Below are 27,035 nucleotides of genomic sequence, written 5' to 3' on the forward strand. Positions count from 1 at the left end.
AACGCGTCCTGAGGCGTGCCTCCGCGGCGGATAAGCATCGACGGGCCGCCAGCGCGCCCGCGGTCCACATGTCCCTTCCTCACACCGCCTGCCTTTCTGGGCTTGCTGGCCATAGCCCTGACGGAAAACTGCCACAGATGGAAAGCGTGCTGCGTGACGTCGACCAAAGTTTCGCACTCGACTGTCTATTTCTTCCCATCTTTTGCCGTATTTCTTGCTACTTACCCCTTACTGATAGATGTCTTCCAATGCACAGTATAACAATCCTGACGTCTCTTCCACGATTCATCAGTCTCAATACTTCTCACCAACTCCTTCGTCGCCAGCGTATTTAGCCTTGAATGAGACGATCAATGAGAAGCTAATTAGGATACGTTATACGTTATTGGAGAGGAGAGGTTCATAATTCTCCTCGAAGATGCTCCATTTAGAAGAAAGACTAATAAAAACTGTCATGGTCGCGAGGTAGGCTTACGGCAAAAAAAAAAGCTCTTACTTCCAGCTTATTTTAATTCAAAACAAACTTAACTTCCTTCGTGGTACGGCCACCGTTTCCAGGTTCGTCACGGGCTGGAACTGGGAGGAGGAAGGACCGTGGTTCAGACAAATCATTAAAACTCAATAACTGAAAGTTGCCCTCGTACTTCGTACGAGTTCAAGAACTACTATCTTGAGCAGCTCGATTTTGGGGCTACGTGCACTGGAGAATTTGTTTTCAGACAGTCCTTGTATTCACGGCTATACAGTATATACCAGGCAACGGGAGACAGACTCTACATCCACTTCAGACGGGTCACGCGACCCACCCCAAGAGGACATAGGAATTGTATATTCACTGAATTATCCGACAACCTTTATGGGGTGTGCCTCGGTGTTGAAGACGAACGAGTTCTTTCCATTCTTCTGGACCTGGAACTCCGCATCTGCAATTCGAAAGAGTCAGTCACGAGAAATCCCATCAGAGAGAACCGCAACTTACCGTCGGCCTGGATCAAGTAGGAATACTTCAGCACTTCGGCAAAAAAGAAACTCTCCTGAACGTTGTCATACCCGCCGCCGCCGGCAACGTTGACATTTTCAATTCCCGAGTATCCAGACCTGACATGAGTCGTCGAGTTGATGGCGACGAATGCATCCCACGCCCAGTCACGGTACTAATCCAAGCGTCAGTGCACGCCAATTCAACCCATTCGTCTGGGAATGGAAGCTTACCTTCTGGTCACCGGTGATGCGGTACGCGTAATAAATGCTTTCAATGACTTCCGGCCTGAGAACGTAATTCGAAGCCGTAATGTAGAAGCCCGCCTGCTTGAAGAAACTTTCCTGGTCCGCCGGAACCGAGTTCGGATCCCAGCTAAATTCCTCCGGTCCAATACCGGTAGCCGTGGAGTTGTAGGTGTCATGCCATGAATCCACCAGCTTCAGACCGAAGTCGATGAAGTCTTGACGCCCCAGAACCGAGCCAGCCAGCAAGAAGTTCCCGCCAATGAAACCAGTGAGATGCTCGGAGTACAGTTGATATGTTCCGTTGTTATAGACGGAAACGAACGTCAGATCGGGACGAGTGGACGGCGAAGATGCCAGATGCGCAATCGTTGACTCGGCGGCAGCCACCCAACGATCCCGATATTCTGAGAATCGACTCGGGCTGTACACAAAGAACTTGATCAAATACTCGTAGAAAGAATCGTCGCCACCGTTCCAGGTGACCAAGTCGTCCTGGAAAAGTCCCGTGTCGATTGCGATGTTGGTCCCAACCAAACCCGGGAAAGGCTGGGCCCAGGCTGGCTGAGGGTTCAGGAGGTACGACTCGGCCTTTTGAGCGAGTTTGGCATACTCGTCATCACCGGTCAAGTCGGACAGATGGGTCCACTCTAGGATCAAAGTCCCGGTGGTGGCGAGACCGTTGGTGGTCGAGTTATCATTGCCCTTGGAGTTAATGTATAGATTGTTGTACGGGATGCCGGAGGGGGTGTCGAACGCGTATTTCAGCGTGTCGGCAAGAGTCTTCGCCTGGGTCAGGATGGTATCAACTTTCTGAGTGTCATTGACCAGGCCAGCCACAGGCCCCTTGAGCAAATCATAGCCGGCCAGCAGGCCACCCAGATACCGAATAGTGGTCTCGAAAAGGCTAATGGTCGACGTGACGGTCGTGTTCCGGAAGTTGATTGTTGGGATATAGTCCAGGATCTCGTTAACGACCTCAGCGTTGCGCATCACAATGGCCGTGGAGAGAGCATCAATCGCCGAAGCACCCCAACCGTCGCTGGGAAGATTGATGAGGTCAGTACAAGGATTCCCATGTGGCAGTTCTGGGAAACGCACTAGCCATCGTCATAGGTGTTGTCCACCGGATGAAGCTGGTCGTGGGGGAAAGCGTATTGCTTATACCCGTCCCAAGCAATCTGGAAGGCTTGCTTCACGGCAGCAGCACGCTGGCTAGCCTGGTCATCTTGGGCGCGCCTGACCGGAGTCGCAGAGACGTGTCCCGCGAGGGCCAATGTCGCCAAAGAGAGTGACAGAGATGGGACGCGCATGTCGAACGAGTGGAATTTGAGGAAGCCCTGGAATATCCAAAAAAATAAAGGAGTGGAAAAGAAAGGAGTGGATAGCCCCGGCGTCAGGCCAGCGAAGGGACTCAGGAAGGAGAGGATCGCCCGAGGGGAGAGAGTATTAATATAAGAAGCAGCGAGAAAGGCGAGCGCGTGGTTAGCGCTGGGAGATGGATATATCGGCCAGACCGCGTGCCATGATGCATGCGGGCCAGGCCAGGGCTGTCCTCGTAGATGCAACCCTGCTCCTTCCCCGCGGAGTACAGAGTACAATCCGAGATACTCCAGATACCATTCCTGGGCAGACTCCACTTCGCCGGGCTTTCTATCGCCCGAGCGCCCGAAGAGATCTGTGGAGAAGAGGCGCTCAGACAGATCTGTTCTCACTCTACGGAGTACTCCGTATGCCTCGTGCCATTCCCTGTACTCTGCCCATTCTTGTCGATTGCTTGGGCCTTTCTTGTTGAGAAGTCGGCGCGGTTGGAGCCTTGGAGGCCGTCCCTGAGCGGCATGGATCCCACTGTGATAGGCGTGCGTCAAGAACGCTGCCAGCGTCGGCGCTTGAGAGCTGCAGCTCTAGACCAGCGTCGAGCATGGGCAAATGGCAACGGCAGAGGCATGCTGCCCCTTGCCGTGGTCGTCATGCCCGGGCGGCTAGCGCCACGCTGCCCGCAAATAGAAGGCGATCGACAGGAACGCTACCAGGATGATCGCCTGCGCGCCGTTCCTCTCTTGGCTCGCCCACCTTAACAGTTGGTACGGAGTACCTGGACCTAAACTCGATAACGAGGTCTCCTCAATTGAGGTCCCTTGATGGCATGATGGCATGATGCGGTCATCAGGCCCACTTGGTCGTCCAAATCGTGTCATCGCACGCCTCGCACCCCGCCGCCTGACTCGCCGACATCACATGGCTGCGGAGTATTACGGAGTAATGCCAAATACCCGTCAGGCCTCCTATCCGAGAATGGATTAATTATCACGGAGTATAGGCGAAATGGAAAAGAAAGTATTGACCAGGAGACATGTGAATGACTCCTGGCAGCTCAATCTCCGATGTGCCTAGGTCACTCATGCGCATGTGCCCCCATCAGGTGGCCTGCAGGGTTAACGGCAGTAGAGAGTACTCCGTAGACGAAGGTTGAAGCAGTGGAGTGGGCGGCGGTTCAATTGTGGAGATGGCTTCCTTCCTAGTCTTTCCAGCGCCACCGGAGTTTAAAGCAATCCGATTTGACTCTATCTGCGCAAAGGCAGAGGGACCAAGTATTATGGAGCATTCCGTACTTTGTGCTTGCACAGGAATTAGTTTGATGGCACTGTAGTATTTTGAAACTGTGGCTGCGGGGTCATTAGCTACCTATACACAAGCTGACGCTTTCATGGCAAACTCCCAAGCAATAGCTCCGCAGGAGGGTATTAAATTAATTGTTATTATATTATGCGCTATTTAATGACTGGCTTGCCAAAAAAAAAAAGAGAGGCTAAGGAAAGCTTGGTGTTAATAAGATTGTTATCTTCATGCAGAGGGCTCACAAAGGACTAAGAGTTATTTCTTTTTTTTTTCATTTTTTCACAAATCAATACTAGTTATGCTGTCAATTAGTGAAGAACTCTGCAATACAACATTGTTCAATAACTGTCATATTTCTCCGTCTAATCCTGGGTGGAGAAGAGAGCAGCAGTATAGATTCTAGCTAATACCCATCACACATTTAGAAGGTGCATTCCGTGTGTAACTGTCCAGTGACTAGCGAGTTCCCTTGTACTCCGTAGAGTAATTGATGTCTCTAAAATAGACACCGCATCGGGCAGGGAAGGTGACTACCCCTGCATTGCTAGCTCAGGGGTTCACAAATTCTTATTTACAGATTGCTCTCTCAACAGTGAACACATAAGACTGTGTTCAGTAACTATTTTTAATGAGATTGGGCGTTCCCGAGATCAAAAGCCGGCCCTTGGCTTATGACTTGATCGTTGGATCCATTTAGTGTTTGTAAGGTTAGTGAGAATCCAGAGTACGGAGTACTCGGCAGCATAGGGTTACGGATGTGTACCACATTCTGTCCCTCTCGTTACTGGGTCATCCTAGTCCAGTCTAAAGAGGCTTCTATGAACCCTAATTCTTTTATAGAAGACAATGCACATCGACCTGATTGGCCCAGGCAGTGCCTCTGGATGGGTACCTGCAGAAAGCAGTCGACTACCTACCTAGACACGTGCTCGTGGCTCAACCAGACACCCCAATCGCCAATCGTTGACTGAGCATAACAGGAGATTCCTATAAATAAGTAGGCATTGGATGCTGCATGCTGTCTCCAATACTGAATGGCCAGAGAGGTGGCTGAGGGGAAGACAGGCCAATGATGCAATCCCAGCCCTCCGCACTTTCCCCACGGGCCGCCAGCTCCGCTCTCCGCTCCTGCCCACGGTTTTGATTCATCGTCAGGAACGTCTTCGTCCAAGTTCCCACGTGGTGGACCGCTCCAGCCCGCCCAAGTCGCTCACAAGAGCTTTTGGCCTACCATGGCAAGACGATGCGCACCAGACGATACTACTTGAATTTCTCCATTGAAAACTTTATCTCTTCTAACGTTGCATAGACCATGAACTGTGGTCCCTGACCCCAGCCCTTAACCCCACACCGGTGTTGACTCTCGCGCACACCTACATGGGTTAGGATAGGACAATACTATGGACAGCCCTCGAAGCACCAAACCGGCACAGCAGCAGCCTCCAGTCAAGCGAAGGAGCCGAACCGGCTGCCAAACGTGCAAGAGGAGGCGTGTCAAATGCGATGAGCATCGGGACGTTTGTAACAACTGCACCCGTTTACACCTGGTCTGCCAGTATGACAACCCTAACAGCCAGTCTGGGAAAACGAGGCTGCGCCCAATTGCAGCAGGGAGAAGAAGAAGCTCCGTTTCGCAGGGAGTGTCCAGGGTGATTCCTTTGCCATCGTACGGCCCCCAGGACCCTTTGAGCCCGACGCGGGGAGTGTCCGAGTCCTCTCCGCTCAATTCCAATTCATCAACGCAAGGCATCAAAACCCTTCCTACAGACCTCACGACGCCTCGAAATGACGCCACCGCCACACCGGTGCTGCCGAATGACATAGGAGTTGCAACGGCTCCTGTCTTTGGTGGCCAGGGTCCCGTTGACTTGGACGCGTGGGATCTCGGTCTCCTTGGTGATTCCAGTTTCTGGCCTCATGTAACCTTCAATGGGCCTCTAGACAACAATCCCGTAACTCAGCAAACTGCGCTTCCTTTCGAGACAGCCGGTAGTTGCCATTCCACGGTCAAGACTCCTCGATCTGTTCCCATAACCGTGACACCAGGGTCCGGGGTGACCAGTGGAGAACTCACTCTGCTACGGCATCTCGCCGACTTTGCAGTGCCTCCAATCTTAATCGGCGTAGAACCTCGTTGGAACAGCGCGCGAGTCTCCCTCTTACGGCTGGCAAATTCGAGTCCGGTGGTCAGGCATGCGATTTGCGCGTTCTCGGCCCTGTCATTTGCGGGATCGCCAGAGGCATCAAAGAATTCGGTCCCTTCTTCGACGCATTACTACGAACTCGGCCTGAGTGAGATCCGGGAGATCCTTGAGCGCGTGTCGGACAAAGTGGATGCGACGACACATGAGGTCATCTTAGCTTCTGTGTTTTTCCTCTGCTATGTTGAGCTGACCACGACATCTGTTCCAACCAATACTTACGAACTGCTCCGGCGAGCTCACAGCATATCCAACACTGTACAGAGACCTTTGACCGTCCTAGGCGCTCAACTGCGGACATGGCTCAAGCTTCTTGATGCGAAAGTCGTCAGTGCGGGCGGGGATGGTGCCCATCTTCTTATTACCCCTGACGTACAGGACTTGGAAGGATTCGGGGATGGCGTGTCGCCCGTCAACGACCAGGACGCAGATCCGTCCAACGGCGACGAAGCGGCTATCCTCGAGACAGAAGATATTCTCTACAACTCGCTGAACAGGCTCGCCTACAATTTCTACCTGCAGGTGTTGACATTCTCCGGTCGAATAGCTCAACTCGACCAATGGCACCGATCTCGCGGCACCGTTGCGGATGAATTCGAGGTGATGTGTGCCGCCGACAAGATCGTGAAGGATCTTGGCGCTCTGTGGACCCGGCGACCGGCCATCATCGACCTTGCGGACAAAGGTGACCAACTTCGACAACATTTGTCTCAAGATCTGGCTGCCAAGATCGAACAGAATCTGCGCACCTACTGCGCCAACTTCTACGCGTGCTATATCCACCTCCAACGAGTCGCTTATGTGCATCTCCCATCGACTCCTCAGGCCAAACGTGCCTTGGACAAAATCATCCACTTTGCGCGACTCTCCGTCAATGAAGGCCGCACCCTGTCCATCAGCATGATGTGGCCATTAATGATGGCAGGCTGCGAATGTGAGGATAGCGAGACCCGAGAATGGATAATCCAGTGCATTGAAGGCATGAAGGGTAGTGTCAGTAATGCCTCTCGGACGGCGCAGCTGGTGCGAGAAGTCGTCCGCAGGCAACAGAAAGAGGGAAAGAGGCAGAACGCAAGAGCGGTGATGCAGGAACTCTTTGGGACGGTTTTCGCGATCATTTAGAGATATATAGATATATACTTATACCCCTGTCAGCAGTTATTGAAGATCCTTTTCAGTTAGGGTTGGAAGATGTGATGGATCTAAAGCTCTACTGTGTTCTCCACAGCATCCAACGCGCAGCTACCTAGCTTAGTATGACTCATACGACCATATCTTTTTTTCTAACATACTCTTAATTCTTATTTCCATTTTTGTAACGATCCCTTTTGTTTATCGATCCAATTTTTGTTCTACACTGCTCAACTAATTTAAATCAAATCATCTTGGTGCGCGAAGCTGAGCAGATAATAGTATTGATACCATTGGGCGCTGCGGGCGTTCCGATTGCGGCGATCATTGCGGGGCAGAAAATACGGCCAGCCGCGGACGGTGATTTTTTTTCACCCATCACCGCGAGTGACGGGACTTCAAGATTCCCAAAATCAGCAATTGACACAATCCTAGCCAATTCGAACTCCATCAGGGAGGACAACTCTCAAGGGGCTGTGAATTTCCCCATTTTCCTCCCCAAAACTACTCCTTTTGCCCTTCCGCCAGCTCATCATGGCATCCCCGATCCTGATCTCGATTGACCCCTCCTCCCCCACCTCCGCAGGCCTGACGCTCAAACAGATCTCGTACTTTGGCCGCACGCTCATCAAGGTCTCTAGTCTGTCGCAGGCATCTCAATTCATCCGGCAGAACTTCCCCCTCCTCGATGTGTACGTTGACGTCACCGACATCGCCTCCGCAGGGGATGTTGTAGACATCCTCAATGCGGGTGCTGCGAAGGCTTTCCTATCTCTGGAACAATTGACGACGCTCTCGCGTGAGCAGGATGTTCCATCGTCAAGATTGGTGGTGTACGTCTCCGATAAGGATGTGGACGGGCTGCAGAGTTGGATTTCGGAGAGCGGAGAGAGGAAAGATATCGGCATCTGCACTAGCGCTGCCAACCCGAAGGATCTAGCGGAGAAGCTAGGAATTGATCCTGAGGCTCAAGGGGTCTACAAATCTTACGTTGGAGGGTCTGTGACTGAGCCGGCCGTGAAGGAGAGCGTCGCACAAGGTGTGATCAGCATTGTTCCTGCCGACTCATTGACGTTGGAGCGAGAACCCGGCAACAAGATTTCCGCCGCAAAGATTCTGGCAGCACGCGCTGTGGCCGATCAAAATACCGGCCTGTATGCGACATCGGTCACGGATGAGAGAGGCATCTGTCTGGGTCTCGTGTGGAGCAGTGACGAGAGCATCGCAGAAGCCTTGAGAACGGGCACAGGTGTCTACCAGAGCAGGAAACGAGGCCTGTGGTACAAAGGGCAATCAAGCGGAGATGTCCAAGAATTGGTACGGGTGGGTTTGGACTGCGACGCGGACTGCTTGGTGTTTGTGGTAAAACAGAAAGGCAGAGGTGGGTTTTGTGTCTCGCCGAAAGGGAGTGTTCTTGCTGACATCTGTTAGGCTTCTGCCACCTAGGTACGGCCACTTGTTTCGGTGCTTATTCCGGCCTCTCTCGATTACAAAAGACCCTACAGGCTCGTAAGGAGAGCGCGCCTGCCGGTTCTTACACGGCACGGCTTTTCAATGAGCCTAAACTCGTCGAGGCCAAGATTATGGAGGAGGCAGAGGAGCTGTGTCAGGCATCGTCCAAGGAGGATATCGCCTCAGAAGCGGCAGACCTGCTCTACTTCGCCCTTACCCGATGCGTTGCTGCCGGCGTTAGCCTTGAAGACATTGAGAGAAATCTCGACCTGAAGAACTTGAAGGTGAAGAGACGGAAGGGCGATGCTAAGGGCCCGTGGGCTGAGAAGGTCGGTCTCACGACGCAAAAGCCATCTGAATGCACACCTCCGAAGAAAGAGGAGCCAGCGCCAAAGGCTCCCGCTCAAGACAAGAACGACCGTATCCAGATGAGGAGAATAGTCACCGCTTCCACGCCAGAGAGTGTGGTGAAAGAGGCTTTGCAAAGGCCGTCTCAGAAGTCCAATGAGGCTATTGTTGACCTTGTAAGGCCGATTATAAAGGATGTTCGGGAGAATGGGGATGAGGCAGTTCTCAAGTACACTCACAAATTCGAAAAAGCGACCTCATTGAAGTCACCGGTGATCCACGCGCCATTCCCCGAGAGCTTGATGCAGTTGCCACCTGAGACGATCAAGGCTATCGATGTCAGTTTCGAGAACATCAAGCGATTCCACAGCGCTCAGAAGGATGAGAAGCCGCTGCAGGTGGAGACGATGCCCGGTGTGGTTTGCTCGCGGTTTGCGCGCCCGATTGAGAGAGTCGGTCTGTACATCCCTGGTGGAACAGCCGTTCTTCCTTCAACGGCACTGATGTTGGGCGTGCCGGCTATGGTGGCCGGGTGTAAGAAGATTGTTTTCGCATCCCCGCCTCGGGCGGATGGAAGTATCTCTCCTGAAATTGTTTATGTAGCACGAAAAGTGGGTGCTGAAAGCATTGTTCTGGCCGGCGGCGCACAGGCAATCGCAGCAATGGCATACGGAACTCAGAGTATCAGCAAAGTAGACAAGATCCTTGGCCCTGGGAACCAATTCGTTACTGCCGCAAAGATGATGGTGTCGAACGACACGTCAGCAGGCGTCAGCATCGACATGCCAGCCGGACCCAGCGAGGTACTGGTCGTTGCAGACAAGTATGCCAATCCAGCCTTTGTCGCTTCGGATCTCTTGAGTCAGGCCGAGCACGGTGTCGATTCCCAGGTGATTCTCATTGCCGTCGACCTCGACGAGAAGCAGCTTAGCGCTATTGAAGACGAGCTGCACGCGCAGGCCAACGCGCTGCCACGGGTTGATATCGTCAGAGGCTCGATCGCGCACTCTGTTACTTTCGTGGTGAAAGACATCAACGAAGCCATGGCCCTGAGCAACGAATACGCTCCGGAGCACCTGATCCTCCAGGTCCAGGATGCTGAGAGCGTCATTCCCCTGGTACAGAACGCCGGCAGCGTCTTTATCGGCCAGTGGACGCCCGAAAGCGTTGGAGACTACTCTGCGGGAGTAAACCACTCTTTGCGTAAGTTGACTCTTTCTGACATATCTCTCTCCCCTAGGAACCATACAAACTAACGCTATATTTGCTTTTACTTGCAGCAACCTACGGCTACGCCAAGCAATACTCAGGCGTCAACCTGGGCTCATTCGTCAAACACATCACGAGCTCGAACCTGACAGCCGAAGGGCTCCGCAACGTGTCTGGTGCAGTGATGCAGTTGGCGGAGGTTGAGGGACTAGACGCGCACAAGCGTGCCGTCAGCATCCGGGTAGATGCGATGAACAAGGCATGAAAGTACGAAAATGAAAACCCGAAAAACATTAAGGAATGACAGAATGATAAAAGAAAAGAATGAATCGACGTCTAGGTAACAATGCTGGGTCTGCAGATGGGATGGGACAGATATAGATCTGGAGGCAGTAGGGTTAATTGGCAGGTTTTTTAAAATGTGTCGTCAAAAATACTAAAAACAAACAGAAAAAAAAACACCTCTTCCCTGTTTTTAAGACACTGTGGCTTAATGTGTATCATTTTTTTGATTAAGTGATGTTGGTATCGTTAAAATCATAGGGAAGCTAATACCTAATTTTTCTTTCTTCTTTACCCGGAGATGATATCCTAGTTAGCATGTATGTATGCAGTATGTACAGCACAAAACGAAACAAAACGAACTGTAGGTAATCTATATCCATTCCCATCAACCCGAATCCATGAAACGGAACGATGCGAAACGAGACGAAATGACATTCATGCCAGCCACACACACCATACGCAAATTAAAATAAATTTTGCACGTAAGACCATATCATACATGACTATCGTCTGCCTTATCTACCTCTTCCGCTCCCGAATCTTCCACTTGATACCATGCTTGTTCACCCCTCCGACGGAATGCTCCAGTTTCCCGCGCTGCCAGTCCAGCTCTCGCTCAGCGGCCGTGATCTCGGCATGCTGCTTCTTGAGCGCCTTGAGGCGGTTGCGCCGTACCTCTGCCGCTCGACGTTTGAGTCGGTTAGCGGCGCGCATTTCGAGGAAGGCTTGCCGTTCGGCTTCGAGTTGTTTCTTTGATTTTTTCGCTTGTTGCTGTTGCTGCTGCTGCTGCTGCTGTTGCTGTCGTTCGAAAGAATCATCTTCTTCGTCGTCTTCTTCCCCTTCGTCCTCATCCTCATCCTCATCATCTTCTAGTCGTCCTAACTTTTTCTGCTCTTCCCGACTGTCTGCAAACACAATCTTTCTGTTCTTTCCGAAACCGTCTACTTCGTCGTCGTCGTCGTCCTCGTCATCATCATCAGACCGAGAAGGGCGTCGATTTCCACCGTCGAGAACCTTCTGCATGCTCTCCTGTAGCTGCACATCCTTCTCAAGGCGTTCCATCTCCCTGCGTACACGCTCCCCCACGACTCGCAAGTAACCCGCATCCTGTGTCTTGAGCAATTTCACGGCGTCCTGGCTGAGCGGCACGGTATCGCGCGCCCCATGGCGGCCCTGCTTACTAGTTCGGGCCGAGAGCATGCCAAAGGCGAATTCATCTGGATTGCGGTCGCGGGCCTTCTCGCGCAGGCGCTGCAGTTTTGCCTTTTTCATGTTATAGTCACGGGCACGGAGGGCATAATCCTATATATACATATGCAAGTTAGTTTCTTTTTCTTTCTTGGTCTCCTTCTCCTCATCCTTCGCTCATAGCGGTGTCATAATCGCAAGCGCTCCAGCTAATGACGCAAAAACAGATAGATCATAGGTATATGGTAAATCCCACCTTGTGCTTTTCCAAGATACCCCATTTTTCACGGCCCTCGAGCTGGCCACGCTCGCGGTGTTGCCGTCGATAGACGGCATTCCGCATCGACGACATTTTGGCGGTGTGATTGTGGTGTTCGCTATAGAAAAATAAATGCGGAAATTATCAATGCCAGTTTAGTATATGGATTATGACTAAGGACAAAGTCTCAACTGGTGGAGGAATTTATCGTGAAGTGAACGTCGTGATAATAATAAATTTCAACTATCAAACTTATTGCCGGCGGAGAGAAAATTGGAAGGCGGTGATGGCCCTCCCACCAATCAACCAGCTGATCCCGCGCAGAGGTAACTGACCTCCGAGCTCCGGCGCCTGTCACTCCGCAGCCGCGACGAAAGACCTCCAATATTGTTTTCGACCTCGCAAGATACCAGACAATTCTCATTCAATTGAGTCTGCGGGGCTATCTGAAGATTTCTCGACCAGCTTTATGTCTCCTCTCCCTGCGCGACGATGAGCTTCTAAGAAGTTACGATATAAATTCATGTTAAACTCTTTTCCAGACTTAAAGTTTCACAAAGCGATTTATTTCCATTGCGATCGATCCCACCCACTACTTGAAAATAATTTGACGAATATTTTGTCTAAGAGCGATACAAAAGAAGACTGTATTGATAACAATTGAAAAACCATGGCAACCACATCAACATCAACGTCGACATCTACATCTACATCCACGGACAGCGCCCCTCGTCCCAAATACCCGAATCCAATGCCTCTGTCGGCAGCGCAAGAGCAGCAGGTGAAGGAGCTATATTATAAACGGGTCAGAGGGTATTGTGCAAAAGAGATAAAAGGTGAGTATTCTTCTTGTCCTACTCCTACCTATCTCCTCCGGCGGCTTTCGCAAAATATACCACTTAATGTAATAATCATTGGGCGTTTTTGTATGCAAAACTGACTGGCTGGCTGGCTGGCTGACTCGTCTTTCACAGCATTCGCGGAATGCGTCGTAAACCGCACCATCACTGCAACCTGGGTTTGTCGACAGCAACGACTCGCCATGAACGCATGCATGGTGGCACACGCAAAGCCAGAGGAGGAGGACCGCGCGCGCGAGGAATGGTTCGCCAGCCGTGAGGCCCGACGGCGGCAGCGGGAAGAAGAAGCTGCCAATGTGGAGAGGAGACGACAGGAGGTCATCCAGATGATGAGAGAGGACGAAGAGAGGAGAAGAAAGCAAAGAGAGGAGAAATTGGCCAGCAGGTGACGAGAGCAAGCAAGCATTCCCATTCCGTCCGGAAGCGGCAGGACAGGACGGGATATTGATTGATTATTACGAGTTGGTTGGTCTCTTGGTTAATTCTGTTTTCTTCCTTTTTTGCATGGTACAGTGAGTTCCTGGGCGTTGAGTTGCTTTATGCTTGCTTTTCGGGGGTTTACGAATAGGGATCGATCCATACGAACAATCTCCTATCACAATTTGCGTTGTATTTTATTTCATGTACAGTAAATATATTTATTATATTAGACACATACACATACACAAGCAATTCTTATATGCAAAGAGTAACAAAGGGGGAAAAAAGAACTCATCTCGCCATATGCTCTTCCTCAAGGATATTCTAAATAATTACACGGGTTCGCAAGTTACAAAAAAAAAAAGATTGTAGCCTCCCTTCCTCCAGCCATGCGCCTGAAACGCCAACCCTCTTTTTTTTATGTGTTTGTGTTTGTTCAGTTCAATGGACACATCACCCCCATTAAAAATGGCATGACATCGAAGTTGAAAAAAAAATTAAGCATCGGTCATGGTCTTATCTTCCTCTTCGTCACCTTCTCCCATAGCTGTGTCTTCCCCAAAGATATCTTCCATTTTCCCGTCTCCTTCGTCTTCAATGCCTTCCTCTTCGTTCTCGCCGGCACCTACCCCAGCACCAGCACCAGCACCAGCACCGGGTTGCGTTGTCGTCGGTTCAGCCGTATCATCATCTTCTTCCCCTTCGCTCTCCCACTCATCCTTCAGATTCCATCCCATGCCAGTGAGACAGAACCGCTCCGGGGGAAGCCTCATCCCGCCCATCGAGATGTTGGAAAAGGCGTTCTTCGATGCGCCGCCGGCGGCATCAAACCCTCTCGATACACCCGGCAGCGCAATTCGATTCCTTTCCGACGCGACATCCATGAGGAACTCTTTGGGAAGACCGGGCTGGAACTGGTAGTGTAGCCGGGAGGCGATGCTCAGTCGGAGCGCCTGCAGGGTCACCGTGTTCACCTCGACGCCGCCCCGTCCACCCGTCACATTTACCTCTCCCTGCCCAGAGGGGTTACCCGCGTATCCTTCCATGGTGAGATGGACAGCATCCTGCAGAGTGGAGGAGGTATAGCGGTAGGCGAAGTCGAGAAGCTGAAGGGGCACGCGCTCCTGGTACGCCGTCACACCCAACGAAGCAAGCAGCATATGGATCAGACGCGCATCGCGTGGACGACGCGACTTGCCCGAGTCGTTCAGCGAAGTCGCCGGGATAGAGGGAGGGTTGACAACGGTGGGATTCGGTGCGCTGGAATGGGCAGCGTTGGTCTGCGACGCGGAGGCATTGTTTGCCACGGGAGGATCAGCGGGCGGCGTCAAAGGCTGCGTCGTCGCAGACGTCTGATTCGGACGAGGTGAAGCCATTGTTCAGATGTGTTTTATCCGGGCGACGATTCGCAGGAGGGGTGGTGATCGATAGTCGGGCAAGCTGTTGTAGCACGTAACGGGTGTAGTGGTTAATAGCCCTGCATTGCGGTATGGGATAGCTCTTCAGAGGCTGGATGAAAAGTCTACTCGAAGAGCCTGAAGAGGAATAGAAGTGACAGGAACCGGCATCCACAGCGTATTCTCAAAACACAGGTGCTGTGGACTAGAACTGCGTTCTCTTGGCTAAAGTGGACAGTAAGTATATAATGCGGCGTTCTTTGAGGTCGGCGCGAAGCTCACCAGATACGCCATTCCCCATTCGGATACTCATCCACTGCCCGCCATGCCTGGACTGTTCGTACTGTACCATTCATATAGCAAAAACTAAAACTTCTTGCTTACTGTATAGTCTCCTACTTAATAAGTTGCTACATATGCAAAAACGCAGACTGTCAATGTGCTTCTAGTTTCTCATACAGACCCACGCGTTTTATACAACAGTAGATCAAATACCACGTCGCACTCACGCACAGTGAAGACATGAATAGAAATTTTTGCATTCCTGGATCCTGGAAAGACTCTTTCATGCTTCGAGTTCTTTTCCATCCATGAAAAGTGGGGGTATCAAACCACTTCTAAGTGTATTGGCGAACAACCTTTAAATTCGAATGAAGAACATTGCTAACGGACCACATAAAACAACCATAGCAAAAACGCCTTTCCGTGGTCTGTAGAAGGTGCTCTGATAACTCCACTGGCTATGCAAGGTATGCAAACAAAGACGCCCTCAAAAAACGCCGAGAAAAAAAAAGGCAATAGCAAAACCGTTAATGCAATTATAGGCCAAAACGCAGGGTAAAAAAAAGCAACTCTATTCCAAGTCGCCTAGTATGATAACCAAAGTCCGTTGCGCCATATATACGACAAGGCAGCCAATTCACTGCAACTTGACGTAAACCTTCCAATGAATAATCAACATATAGAATCATGGGTATAATGTCGGTTCCGCTTTGCATTGTCCCAACACACGGAGACTGTTAGTACCGGAAAATTTCATATAGAGGAACTTTCGTTTTCTCGTCTCTTCGTATAACTGTCCAAGACGGTCACCTGCGCTTGGACGAGGACGTGACACGACCGCCGTCATATTCGTCATCTTCATCCTCTGTAACGTCCACTTCGCCGTCGGAGAGTTGACTCTCTGCGACCGAGTCGACGACAGAGTTCACCATATCGGTGTTGTCAATGGAATCTCGTGAGAAGTAGCTGCCTGCAAGGCCATCACCATGCTCTTCATCATCGCCAATATCGCTATCCTCGTCATCGCTATACATATGATCACTTTCATCTTCTTCGTCATCATTCTCTTCATCTTCAGCCTCGCTGTCGGTGACCGAGAATTCGTCCAGATTGGGGGGTGGATCTCGCCAATAAGTGAAATCCGTAAACTCCTCCCCTCCTCCTTGAACGAGGAGGCTGACAGGAGGGAAGAAATGATCAACCAACTCCCTCATCGAGACATAGCTGCTCTTATACTTGTTTAAGCTGAGGAGGTCCAACGATACCTCAGCATTGGAGTTAATAGTAAAAATCCTGGATGAGGGAATGTTGACAGATCGATAACTCAGGGCGTCGGTGAAACGATTCCCAAACCCGGCATAGAATGGGTTATGGTTGGGCGGGAAGAGGCTGAGGAGATCGCGAAGGCATGCCATTTTGAACACCTCTGGCTTCCGCAGGTAAATTTCGCGCCGGAGAGCTGCTATGGTCCGGTCGGGACTCATAATGACCGGTCCTTTTGGCAGTCTGTAACCGTCCTGCAGGACACCATTAAGGTAAGCCCGCGTCGAGTCTGCTTGACCCGTGGAGCGGCTAGTAAGATACATAATGTTGTATCCGTTGTTCACGATATCCGTAAAGAGCTTGGCGACACCTTGATGAGTCCAGTCACGCCCGATCATGTTCAGCACGTGGCCCAGAGCGTCGGATCTGAGTAGACAGCGTCAGTGGCCGTTTGACAAACGCGGAATCGCTCTAGGTAGACCTACTTCGTGATAGTACCATCGATATCCGAAATGACAATAGGTGTCTTCCAGCTCCACAGATACATGGTCGCCGGGCAGGTTGCTTTGTTGACACTGAATGTCACCGGATTGGGACCGGGCTTTAAATTTAGCGACTTGAGTTGATCGCTCGTTAGTCGCAGTGTCTTGGCATAGTTGCGGTTGGGCTCTCCAGCTGAAGAATCCTGCGTTGGCGTCCGAGGAGGAGTCGGAAATCCAGCTTGGACGTCCGATTGCGCACGGTGGTGCCGTGTCGACACTGTCGATGCTGGAGCGCTCTTCTTCTCACCCTCACTATGGTAGCCCGGGTCCGAAACAGCATCCTCACTGGCTCCTGATGAACCCGATTTCATGGATCCAAGTGCATTTCGACGCCTGGCTGCTTCCTTTGCCTCCTCACTGCTATAAATCCACAGGTTGCCCTGATCATCTGCCCCAATTAACGCGCCAATGTCATAGTTGCCTTCCAACTCTTCTGCCAGCACCTTCCGTGCGATGAGTTCGGCGCGAAGAGCGTCCTCCTCGCTGCTTTTGAAGCCCGTCATGTCGAGCATGAGGTCACCGGTCTCTGTCACATGCGATGGAATGTTCGATCCCGAGAGTTTCTTCGAGAGAGCAATGGCACGGGAGACAGCCTCTTCCGGAGAGACCGGAGGAGGGCTCAGCGACCGGCGGTTCTGATTAACATCCTCTTTGCTTGTTGCCGATCTCCGCGGCGAGCCCTGTGGGCTGTGATCTTTACTTCCTGCCATACCCATAGACTTTGTGGTGGTCGGAAGCACTCCTTCGGAAGCGGAACGATCTAACTTGCCAGGATGGGCATTGCCGTCAAAGGAGCCGACACGAGACCGGTTCGTCGCGGAGTCACTAGGAGACTGTGACAGAGGCGTGATTGTTCCTGCGGCATGAATCAGGATACGCCATGCGGACAGCAACCTCAAAAGGTCATACCTAGATCACTCGACGCTCGCTGCTCCGGTGAACGGATCGGAACTCCCGACGAATTTTTCGAGTCATTCTTAGCAACAGTGTGATTTGTTTTGTCGAGATCCAGATCATCGGGTTCCTGAAGCGAGGAAGCATCTGCTCCAGCGCCAGCAGATGGCTTCGGACTACCACTAGGAGAGACCAAAGGCGATGTCTGCAGTGATGCTGGGACATCATCCGTGGTCTCGAAGACGAAGAATGCTTCTCCGCCTTCGCCCAGCTTCATGGAAAAATCTTGCTTGACGCCATTGACGCGGAACTCGACCTGCGGGCATGATTAACGACGTGAACCACAGCCACGCCATCCGTGGGCTCGAGCATAGGTAGGTACCTTCTTCTCGTAGGGACGGAGCAGCGAAAACTTGCCAAAGCGGACATGGAATGGAGAGCAGGCGAGCGTTCCTAGGTCGGCAGTTAGATCGCAGTCCGCTCGAGAAGCGTCCCACCGGTTCACAAACCATCTTCATGCTCAATGACTATCACGTCAATGGCTCCGCTCAGGGTAGCCGGATTGATGGAGTTCCATGTCTTGGACACAGAGCCGCTCAGGCTCCGAACGTACTGCATCCCTCACAACCAGAACGCAATCCGCAAGCAAGCAGCAGACCGAACCGGTAGAAGGAGTGGCAGTGAACAATTTGGCAGCGTAGACGAGGGGGAGGCGGAAATACGGCGGGGTGATGGGAGGAGTCGGAGGGGGTTGGGGGACAGCCGATTACCATGTGACACTGGCGGCCATCGAGGGCTGCGCGTTACCTCATAGCAACATGAAGCAGGCGGGGTCCACGGCCCAAGAAAGAGGGGAGGGAGAAGGCCGGATGGGAGGGGCCAGGAGGGGACAGGAGAGGGAGCTGGAGGAGGTGAACGAGAGGACTTCGCAGCGAACGTGACGGGTTTAAGCAGGGCGAGAGGAGGAGGCCAGCAGAGTGTTGGGCTGGATTCCCATCACGTTCTCAACGCTCAACGCCGCTTGGCGGGAGTGCATCGGGCCGCGGCAGACTCAACGGGACGGGCCAGTCAGAGGCGGGCGAGTTGGGGGAGGGCGGCGCAGGTGACTTGCTGACTACGCCGTGCGCTAGGCCGCAACGGGCGAGACCGCAGGCTGACGCTGCAGACTTCGATGGTTTGCAGTGCGGAGCACAGCGCAATCACGTGCCTCGATCATCCCGGGCCTCCCACCAGCGGGCCAATCCCATCGGCCAAGAAATCCCTCGCCAGCGGAACCGGAACACTGCAAACTCCAGCACAGCACCGCCGCCACAGGCACCTTCGTTCTCGAGCTCGACAGCCTCGCCGCTGGCCGCTGTCCCCCGTGTCTGTGGATGGACTTCGACGCGGGGATGTATGAGCCGCTGTACTGGTCCTTTGACGCCTACCCCAGCGTGGTCCCGCGAGTGAGGGTGCGAGGCGTCATGGCTCTGTTTCTGGCGGCCACCATCCTGTGGGCGCTGGTCTGGTAAGCAGCTCCCGCCGTCTTCGCGGAGCTCTCGCATTTGAGCGTTGCTGACAAGTCCCTTTGCAGGCTGCTGTACCGTGCTTGGCAGGTCTGCCAGACCCCCAACGAGATTCTCGTCGATAAGCTCGGTCTCGATATTCCGCCAGCACCGGAAGTGACCCTCGAGGAGATTTCAGCCCGGGAGATCCGAATTGCCTGGAAGCAGCCCGATTTCCACAACTCTATTCATAAGCATATCATACAGATCAACAATTCGAAAGGTAGACACTGCGATGGTGAAGGTCGTTGTGACTGGAAGAACCTCATGGCTGACGACTGATAATCTAGTGGGCGAAACGAAGAGAGCTGAAACGGCTGTCGCCATTGGCAATCTGATCCCAGGACATATCTATCACATCTGTGTCTTCGCTGTCAGCGCGGCTAATTTTCAGACTGCGAGCGCCGTCCTTCATGTCCGCACGAAGCCCCTTCCTTTGTCCCAAACTCAGCAAGATGACACCACTGGCGGTCCGACCATTCGCGCGTCTGTGCCACGGCCAACACCCGCGCTCGTGGCTCCAGCAGCTCCGATCATGGCGCGAGAGCATAGTGGAGGTCAGGTGCAAGGCAAACGATCCGGGGCTGGCCGGAAGTTATCTCCTGCAGCAACAAGTCCAGATACCTCTCATAATCAGGTGGATGACGCCCAGCGAGGCTCGGCAAACGAGGATACTGGTGAATCCCTGGAGCAATTGGCAGAACGTCTTAAGACTTTGCAGCATGAGAATGAAGCGATGGACAAGCAGATCAATGATGAGGAGGAGGAGCATAATGCGACACTCAAGGAACTGGAGAAGCAGAGGGATGAACTGAAGCAGCGCGTCAAGGAAAAAGATGAGGCCAGCGGTGATCTCAAGAAGCACGTGAATAAGCTTGAGAGTGTCAACAGAACCGTGCAGAGCGAAAAGACCAAGCGGGAGAGGTTGCTGCAGCAGAAGGAGGCCGAGCGCAAGAAACGCAAAGATGACATCGCCCGGTGGCAGGATCAGATCGCCCAGATGAACAAAGACATTACACGGGTCAGAGAGGAGAAGGCCCGGGTTGAAGCCGAGGCAGCCAAGCAAGCCAATGAGATCCGGGAAAAAATCGCCCACGAACAGGCAGAAATGAAAAGCATCGATGAGGAGATTCAAGAGAAAGGCGGCCGCATCAAGAAGCTGGAGGAGGAGAGAAAGAGGCTTCAAGGCGGTGATAGCGAGGATGGCAAGGAGCTGGATCGGATCGATACTGAACGGGCTCGACAGTGGGAAATCCGTCTAAGCAATCTCCAAGCAAGATATGCGACTCTCGTCAACCTTCACGCACAGGTCTGTTCTTATTTCGGGATTTGCTACATGAAATGATACTGATTTACTTTTTAGGCCCAGCAACAATACCAGGAAGCCCAAGAACGTCTGAAATGGCTCAACAGTCAAAGAGCCAACGGCACGGGCCCGTTCGCCGCGCTACAGCCTCTTGATTTAGACCTCTCGCACGCTGCTGCCATGCGCCGGCCACGCCATCGGAGTTCGCTCACGAGTAATGTGTCGTCACCAGTGACATTCCCTCAGATGGATCCGTCATTTCCTCGTGCCGTGAACTACAATCCGCCTTCAAACAACTCGCCCACATTTGCTCCCAGCTCTGCCTTCTTCAACATCACCAATGGAATGACCTTCTCTGGTCCTCCTGACCGGTCAGTCGGGATTCCCGCCGAGTCCGATATATCAACAAGCAACGCACCGATGAGTCCACGAGCCGATGCGTTATTACCATCGGATCTCCTCGGAGACGAAGAGTCTTCAGACATTCCCGAGGGAGTTACGAGTGCGCAGTATCCAGATGTCGGCCCGGTTGAGAGCGCTCCACATGGGTCACCATCCCCGGTGTCTTCAGAACCCAGATCCGCAACTTTCTTTACGAGTCCCCACAGCAGTCTCAGCCGCCTTCGGGATGCGGATCATCAGCCATCAGGCAACGAGGAAGTCCCCCAAGGCGAATCATCAAGCGGTGTGCAAAGCGCCTCCCGGAGACTGTCTGGCCTTTTTGGCTTTCACCGGCAACGTGGGAAGACTCTTGCAGATGGGCCCCCGTTGCTTGGGACGTTGAAGCCAGGACAAAGTCGGTCGTTTCCGAAGAACTTCGACGACATAGAACCCATCGGATCAAGACGCCGGAGACTCAGCTATACAGGCAATTGGGCAAATGCAATGTCCTTCTTCCCACGGAGCAACACGACGAACGTGACGGCTGATAGCTCTTCCGATCACATGCCCTCCAGGAGGAGTGCCTTTGCGAACATCTTTTCATCCAGCAAATTCGGTTCTGGAGGCTCGGGCGATCTGCTCACGGCCGGGTCTTCTGATCAGAATACTGGATACAACCAGTTCAGCCCTAGGCATGATCCTATCGATCCGTCGTCGATTCTGGGCACTGTCCGACGGGGTTCTTTATCTCCTCGCCCGTCGTCGACCTTCTCATTTGATAACCAGCTTCCCCATCCATCTACGGAACCATTTGGCTGGCCATCAGGGGAGGCAGCTGGGCAGCGGAGCTCTCTTGGCTTTGATTGGGCTTCTCCGGCAGCCTGGTCGCGGACTCCGTCGCGGCGCCCGTCCACTCAGTATGGATCCTCGAGTCATCTACCACTGGGCATTTCTGCTACGGAGCCGGATTTCCTTCAAGGGGCATACGAAAAACAACATCGACCCTTGCAAGCACCGATCGGCACCAGGCCTTCGTCTTCCCATCGGCCCGTTACTCCGAAGTTGAACCCTGCCGCTCCATCCTTCAAGACTCTGTTCAGTAAGAAGTCGGAAAAGGATAAAGAGAAGGGGAAGGAGAAGGATAGGGATAAGGACAAGGAAAAAGAGAAGGACAAGGACAAGGACTCGAGCAGCATCTCGAAATTCCAGGAGAATGAATCCACGGCAGATGATAGCTCCCCTCCTGCGTCGAGACGGTCTAAGGATTCCCGATCTCTATCAGCTGCGACTGAATCGTACGACTCGCTTGATCTGGTAACTTCCAGCAGCCCCGTAGAAAATGGCAGTGCGAAGGAGTCGTTCATTCAGAAGATCACCCGCAAGAGCAGCTCGAGCAAGTTCAATCTGTCGTGGAAGGACCGGGCCGGTATATTCTCGAAGAAGAATGATTCCAATCAAGGAGATATTGACGAAGACGCCAATTCTAGCGAGGCGCAGCTAGGCAAGAGCGTGGACAGTGCCGTTTCCAGCACGGCGTCTGTGGAGAAGTCCACCTCAAAGAACAGCCGAAGTTTCTTTACCAGGAAGTCCAAAAAGTCCGACAAGACCACTAGCGAGTCGAGCGAGAAGGCGAGCGAGACAGGAGACGAAGAACCTGAGGAGGAAGTGGTCTCGTAGTCGTTTTTTGTGTGGTAGAACTACAAAATGTATGATTTATGCTGTAGCAGAGTTCGGTTTTGACAGTTCTACGAAATTTTTAAAATATGTAGAGTTTTTTAAACGTGAATCTTCAGTTTCATTCCATTGGGCTACAGAATTCATGCACGTAGTAGGCAGTTAAATGCAGAAAATACAGCGAAGTTGACGTCTCCTTGCCTCTATATAATTATTTGCTTGCTGTGAATCAGTCAGTCGGCTGGCCTGGCTACTTTCCGGTTCCGCACTCTACCACTCAAGTTTTGACTCAACTAGAGTACTACCCGGAATCAATCAATATCTAATCTCATGGGAGAAGAAATCTTTTGCCACAAAAACAGCCTCACTTTGATCGACAAGAATTTTTTTTTCTGATTATTAATAATTCTTATCCTGTCATATATACCTCCTAGCCTGATCGCGCAGCAATCCGACCAAAAAAAAAAGAAAGAGTTACGGAGTAAGTGGGGGAGGAGCTATTTATTGTTTAGAGATGGCGAATTCCAAGTATGTTGATAATAATTACAACCTAGAATCCACCCGTATTACCATTCCGACCTAGTCGCTAGATTTCTATGATTTCTGACTGATTATTGCTTTATAAAGATATGAATACGTCAAGTCCTTTGAGCAGTCTGATGTCTTGCTCCCCGATACGTGGATCGTCGTTCGAATCGACGGGAGGGGCTTCCACAAGTGAGTTTCCATGTTGTGTGTTCATTCAAGTGTGAAGACAGTATTTCTTTCTTTCTTTCTTTTTTTCCGTTCATTTATATGCTTCTTCCTGTTTGTTGCGTCTTGTGTGCGGATGTTCTTTCTATTCGATAGTGATGGTGATGCTATGCTATTCGTTATTCGTCTTCTGTAAGAGCGACACTACAGCGCAGTTGGGTTTAACTCAGTGCTTGATACTTTTTTCTTTCTTTCTTTTTCTTCTGTTTCCATTGCTTTTGTTATTTTTTTTCGCCGTTTTTGATTAAGCACAATTTTTTTAAAATAAAAATGAAGCATCATTCTAACGCTTTGATAAAGACTATCCGACAAATATGGCTTCGAGAAACCAAACGACCGCCGAGCATTGGATCTCATGAATGCAGCCGCCGTCGACGTGATGAAGGAGCTCCCAGACTTGAATATTGCATACGGGGTCAGTGACGAATACAGGTTTGTGATTTCACCTTCGCCCCACTGAAGGGAACGACCGAAAGAGAGGCCTTTACTAAAGGGGATTCGATTCAATTCAACTCGCAGCTTTGTCTTCCACCCGAGTTGCCAGTTGTTTGAGAGGAGGAGCTCGTAAGTTGGAAATGTTCTCCCTATTCTATTTATCTTATTCGTGAATATCAAGCAAGGCAGCATGATTCTCTCTCGCTTCCTATCCATATCATCATCAAATCCATTGACTGCAATAACTAACCATGTCAGCAAACTCGTATCGACAATCGTATCAACATTTACAGCCTACTATATCTACAGATGGCCGACCTACTTCCCTTCTACGCCACTCGAGCCGCCACACCTCCCTACGTTTGACGGACGAGCAGTCTTATATCCGACGACTAAGACATTGCGAGATTACATGAGCTGGCGACAGGTTGACTGTATGTTGTACATACTTAGTCCCTATTTAGAGTAGGAAATTTGTTGCTCACGAGTCGTGCTTTGCAGGCCACATCAACAACCTCTATAACACGACCTTCTGGGCCCTGGTCCAAAAGGGGGGTATGAGCAATGCAGATGCAGAGAAGGAGTTGCAGGTACGACGCAGTACAGTACTGCAGTAAATCAACCCAGACATAAATCTGACAATGTCAAAAAATCGCAGGGCACCGTATCATCCGACAAGAACGAAATCTTGTTCAAGCGGTTTGGAATCAACTATAACAACGAGCCGGAGATGTATAAGAAAGGAAGCGTTGTCTACCGCCAGGTAAGAGCAAAGACAAGCAATTGACAATAAATAGTCTCTGGTATAATCAGCTGACAAGCTTAATCTTTTTAAATCTAGTACCAACTAGAAGAACCAAACACAGGAGCAGGAGCAAGCGAAGAACAACAACCTTCTTCCGCAGCAGGAGACAAAGAGAAAGAGCTCTCCCGCTCCCAGCAGGACAAACTGCGCAAACTCCGCCAAAAGGCCAAAGTCGTGGTCGAGCATGTCGACATCATCAAGGATGATTTCTGGGCTAGGAGGCCGTGGATTTTGTCGAATAGACCGGGGAAGTTACCTGTTGATAGTTGATAAAAAAAGGGTAATGTTGAAGATGGTTATTGTTATTATTTTCTTGATGAGATGAGATGTGTTTAGAATTATGGCTTTTATTTCTAATTCCTGTCCTATGAATTATTATTATAATTGGACGAGATGAGATGAGGGGGTTTGGGGTATCTAGATTATCTAGTATGATGTCTAGCTAGTATGGTATCTAGCAATCTCTATCTATTGACAAGAGATACAATGCCGCAGTGTATGTATGTATGTACTGCACGTATGTATGTACATATACATATCCAAGCAGTATCTAAATGTCTAGATGGCAAAAAAAACAAGGGTATATGTGTATAGATTGCACAACCACGGCCATTGCGGCCTCGAGTCATTCCTTTACTGACTCACTCATTCATCGTAACTGGCCCTTTTTCTCTTTTTCTTTTCGCTCCTTTTCACTTTTTGACTTTTTCCTTTTCTTTTCCTTTTTCGTCCCCTCTTTTTCAACGCTGGGAGGGGATTCCTCCTCCCTTTCGTCTCCGTCCTTTTCCTTTTCCTTCTTCTTCTTCTTCTTTTCCTTCTCTTTCTTCTCCTTCACTTTCTCCTTTTTTTGAGGACAGTTCGCTCTGATGCTGTTGTTTTGCAGCTGAAGTCGATTCTTCCGATTCGTTGTCCGGAAGTGATGTTGATGACGACGATGCTGGTGCCTCTATCGTCGCCTGTTTGTCCTCCCTCGTCTTCTTCGTCTTTTTCCGTTTCCTACGGTCGTCGTCGCTATTCTCGTCTTCGTATTTGTCTTTCTCCCGCTTGTTCTTCTTTTCCTCCTTCTCCTCTTCTTTCTGTGTGTCCTTGCTCTTCTTCTTCTTCTTCTTTTTCCTCTCTTCGTCGTCCTCCTCCTTCGACTCCTTCAGCTTTCGTTTCTTTCGCTTTTCCTTTTCCTCTTTCTTCGTTGAAGATGTCGTCTGCTTTTCAGAGTCATCTTCTTCCTCGTCCTCTTCCCGCTTTCTTTTCTTGCCCTTCTTCTTTTCCTCCTTTTTGTCTTTCTTGTCTTTATTCTCCTCCTTCGTTACTGTCGAACTCGTATCGGAATCGACAGCACTCGACGTAGACGTAGACGGTGTCACAACAGCCGATGTAGTCGTAGTTGTAGTTGTTGTAGTAGTCGTTGTCGTTGTCGTCGTCGTAGTAGTAGTCTTCTGTTCAAGAGTCCCCGGCAGACTCTCCCCCCGGACAAAAAACCTGTACAGTTCACTCCTCCCCTTCGCCAGCGTGTTCGATCCACTGGAAGAACCACCACCTCCTGCTTCTGTTGTTGCTGTTGCGCTCCTATCCTGACCGACCCCTCGCAGCGCCTCCTCAAAGCCCCGCAACCACCACTGATTAGAAGGATGACCCTGCGCCTCCTTGCCAATACCGCTCCTGTTCTGCTTGCGCGCGACGAGGATCGGTCGGGTCAGGCCGAGGCCGCCGTGCGGGCCGGGACGACGGTTGGGGTTGAGCGGGTTGCCGGGTCCGGACCAGCCGTGGCGGATGAGGTATGCTTGGGCGTCCATGAAGGTGGTGTATGTTGAGGATTAATAGTAGTAATAACGATTATTATTGTTATTATCGCGGGAAGTTCGCAAGGAGAGCGAGGGACGAAAAGTCGGAGGAAACCCGCGTGGCGAGCGGGTTAGGAAGGGAGAAAAGGTGAAAACACAATGAAGCAGTTTATTAAGACATCGACATCATAATTGAAGGTATTGTTTTCTCTGGGACCTCTGCCAAAAAAAAAAATGTAGGGAAAGGGAGGTTCCTAGTAAAGAAAGGAGGATGACGATACGACGATAAATAATAATATTCCAAAAACTAGGTATCCAAGCTACAAAAAAAATCCCGGGCGTTGAGTGATAAGCTTAACGTATCAACAAGGAGTTACTCCGGGTGGGGCAAAGAAAGCAAAAAAGCTAGTCGCGCCCGGGATCGAACCGGGAACCTTCTCGGATCTTAGTGAGTTCACTTTGTGAACGAGAAATCATAACCATTAGACCACGCGACTGGCTTGTTACTGCTTGACGTACCGGATATTGGTTTATCCAAAAGCCGAGTCTCCTTCCTAATTAGAGAACATCGTCTGCTGTTGTGACCGGCCGGCCCCACACAACAAATTCTCGACGGTCTACCTGAGTGCCTAGGTGTTTTCACTTGTCGCTCTCTAGTACTACGTAGTTGTGACTCTTGCTGGATTTGATAATTTATCTGGGAAAATGGAAAGGGAGAGGGGCAAAAAAATCTAAAACAAAAAAAATGAGGGGAAAAAAAGATATTTTCGTTGTCTCCCCGACGG

General features: G+C 51.1%; 10 protein-coding genes across 10 annotated transcripts; 5 read left to right on the top strand and 5 right to left on the bottom strand.

Annotated features, from left to right (window-relative positions):
• Positions 1-840: 840 nt before the first annotated feature.
• Positions 841-2,537, bottom strand: T310_1766 (mannosidase; the record flags this gene model as incomplete). The annotated part of the gene is made up of 4 exons (XM_013475385.1): positions 841-923; positions 980-1,154; positions 1,213-2,266; positions 2,326-2,537. The coding sequence occupies 4 exons, from the start codon at positions 2,535-2,537 to the stop codon at positions 841-843; spliced, it is 1,524 nt and encodes a 507-aa protein (XP_013330839.1).
• A 2,706-nt stretch (positions 2,538-5,243) lies between these two features.
• T310_1767 (uncharacterized protein) lies at positions 5,244-7,166 on the top strand (the record flags this gene model as incomplete). Its single annotated transcript, XM_013475386.1, has 1 exon — positions 5,244-7,166. The coding sequence occupies one exon, from the start codon at positions 5,244-5,246 to the stop codon at positions 7,164-7,166; it is 1,923 nt and encodes a 640-aa protein (XP_013330840.1).
• A 543-nt stretch (positions 7,167-7,709) lies between these two features.
• Positions 7,710-10,449, top strand: T310_1768 (Histidinol dehydrogenase; the record flags this gene model as incomplete). The annotated part of the gene is made up of 3 exons (XM_013475387.1): positions 7,710-8,556; positions 8,607-10,178; positions 10,256-10,449. The coding sequence occupies 3 exons, from the start codon at positions 7,710-7,712 to the stop codon at positions 10,447-10,449; spliced, it is 2,613 nt and encodes an 870-aa protein (XP_013330841.1).
• A 539-nt stretch (positions 10,450-10,988) lies between these two features.
• On the bottom strand, positions 10,989-12,009 carry T310_1769 (U3 small nucleolar RNA-associated protein Utp11; the record flags this gene model as incomplete). Its single annotated transcript, XM_013475388.1, has 2 exons — positions 10,989-11,771; positions 11,914-12,009. The coding sequence occupies 2 exons, from the start codon at positions 12,007-12,009 to the stop codon at positions 10,989-10,991; spliced, it is 879 nt and encodes a 292-aa protein (XP_013330842.1).
• A 577-nt stretch (positions 12,010-12,586) lies between these two features.
• Positions 12,587-13,165, top strand: T310_1770 (uncharacterized protein; the record flags this gene model as incomplete). Its single annotated transcript, XM_013475389.1, has 2 exons — positions 12,587-12,752; positions 12,891-13,165. The coding sequence occupies 2 exons, from the start codon at positions 12,587-12,589 to the stop codon at positions 13,163-13,165; spliced, it is 441 nt and encodes a 146-aa protein (XP_013330843.1).
• Positions 13,166-13,693: 528 nt separating this feature from the next.
• Positions 13,694-14,572, bottom strand: T310_1771 (Transcription initiation factor TFIID, 31kD subunit; the record flags this gene model as incomplete). Its single annotated transcript, XM_013475390.1, has 1 exon — positions 13,694-14,572. One exon carries the CDS (start codon positions 14,570-14,572, stop codon positions 13,694-13,696), a length of 879 nt encoding a protein of 292 aa, XP_013330844.1.
• A 1,109-nt stretch (positions 14,573-15,681) lies between these two features.
• On the bottom strand, positions 15,682-18,192 carry T310_1772 (Lipin Smp2; the record flags this gene model as incomplete). Its single annotated transcript, XM_013475391.1, has 5 exons — positions 15,682-16,564; positions 16,624-17,536; positions 17,590-17,890; positions 17,957-18,027; positions 18,084-18,192. 5 exons carry the CDS (start codon positions 18,190-18,192, stop codon positions 15,682-15,684), a joined length of 2,277 nt encoding a protein of 758 aa, XP_013330845.1.
• An 845-nt stretch (positions 18,193-19,037) lies between these two features.
• On the top strand, positions 19,038-22,482 carry T310_1773 (Fibronectin type III domain protein; the record flags this gene model as incomplete). Its single annotated transcript, XM_013475392.1, has 4 exons — positions 19,038-19,081; positions 19,148-19,341; positions 19,409-20,427; positions 20,482-22,482. The coding sequence occupies 4 exons, from the start codon at positions 19,038-19,040 to the stop codon at positions 22,480-22,482; spliced, it is 3,258 nt and encodes a 1,085-aa protein (XP_013330846.1).
• A 511-nt stretch (positions 22,483-22,993) lies between these two features.
• On the top strand, positions 22,994-24,742 carry T310_1774 (TRNAHis guanylyltransferase; the record flags this gene model as incomplete). The annotated part of the gene is made up of 8 exons (XM_013475393.1): positions 22,994-23,007; positions 23,107-23,196; positions 23,329-23,364; positions 23,533-23,664; positions 23,977-24,101; positions 24,169-24,257; positions 24,326-24,430; positions 24,509-24,742. 8 exons carry the CDS (start codon positions 22,994-22,996, stop codon positions 24,740-24,742), a joined length of 825 nt encoding a protein of 274 aa, XP_013330847.1.
• A 379-nt stretch (positions 24,743-25,121) lies between these two features.
• Positions 25,122-26,262, bottom strand: T310_1775 (uncharacterized protein; the record flags this gene model as incomplete). The annotated part of the gene is made up of 2 exons (XM_013475394.1): positions 25,122-25,306; positions 25,473-26,262. The coding sequence occupies 2 exons, from the start codon at positions 26,260-26,262 to the stop codon at positions 25,122-25,124; spliced, it is 975 nt and encodes a 324-aa protein (XP_013330848.1).
• Between the last annotated feature and the right edge of the window lie 773 nt (positions 26,263-27,035).

The sequence above is a fragment of the Rasamsonia emersonii genome (genome assembly GCF_000968595.1).
Source record: "Rasamsonia emersonii CBS 393.64 chromosome Unknown ctg1118621760002, whole genome shotgun sequence".
In the NCBI taxonomy this organism is placed as follows: Eukaryota; Fungi; Ascomycota; class Eurotiomycetes; order Eurotiales; family Trichocomaceae; genus Rasamsonia; species Rasamsonia emersonii.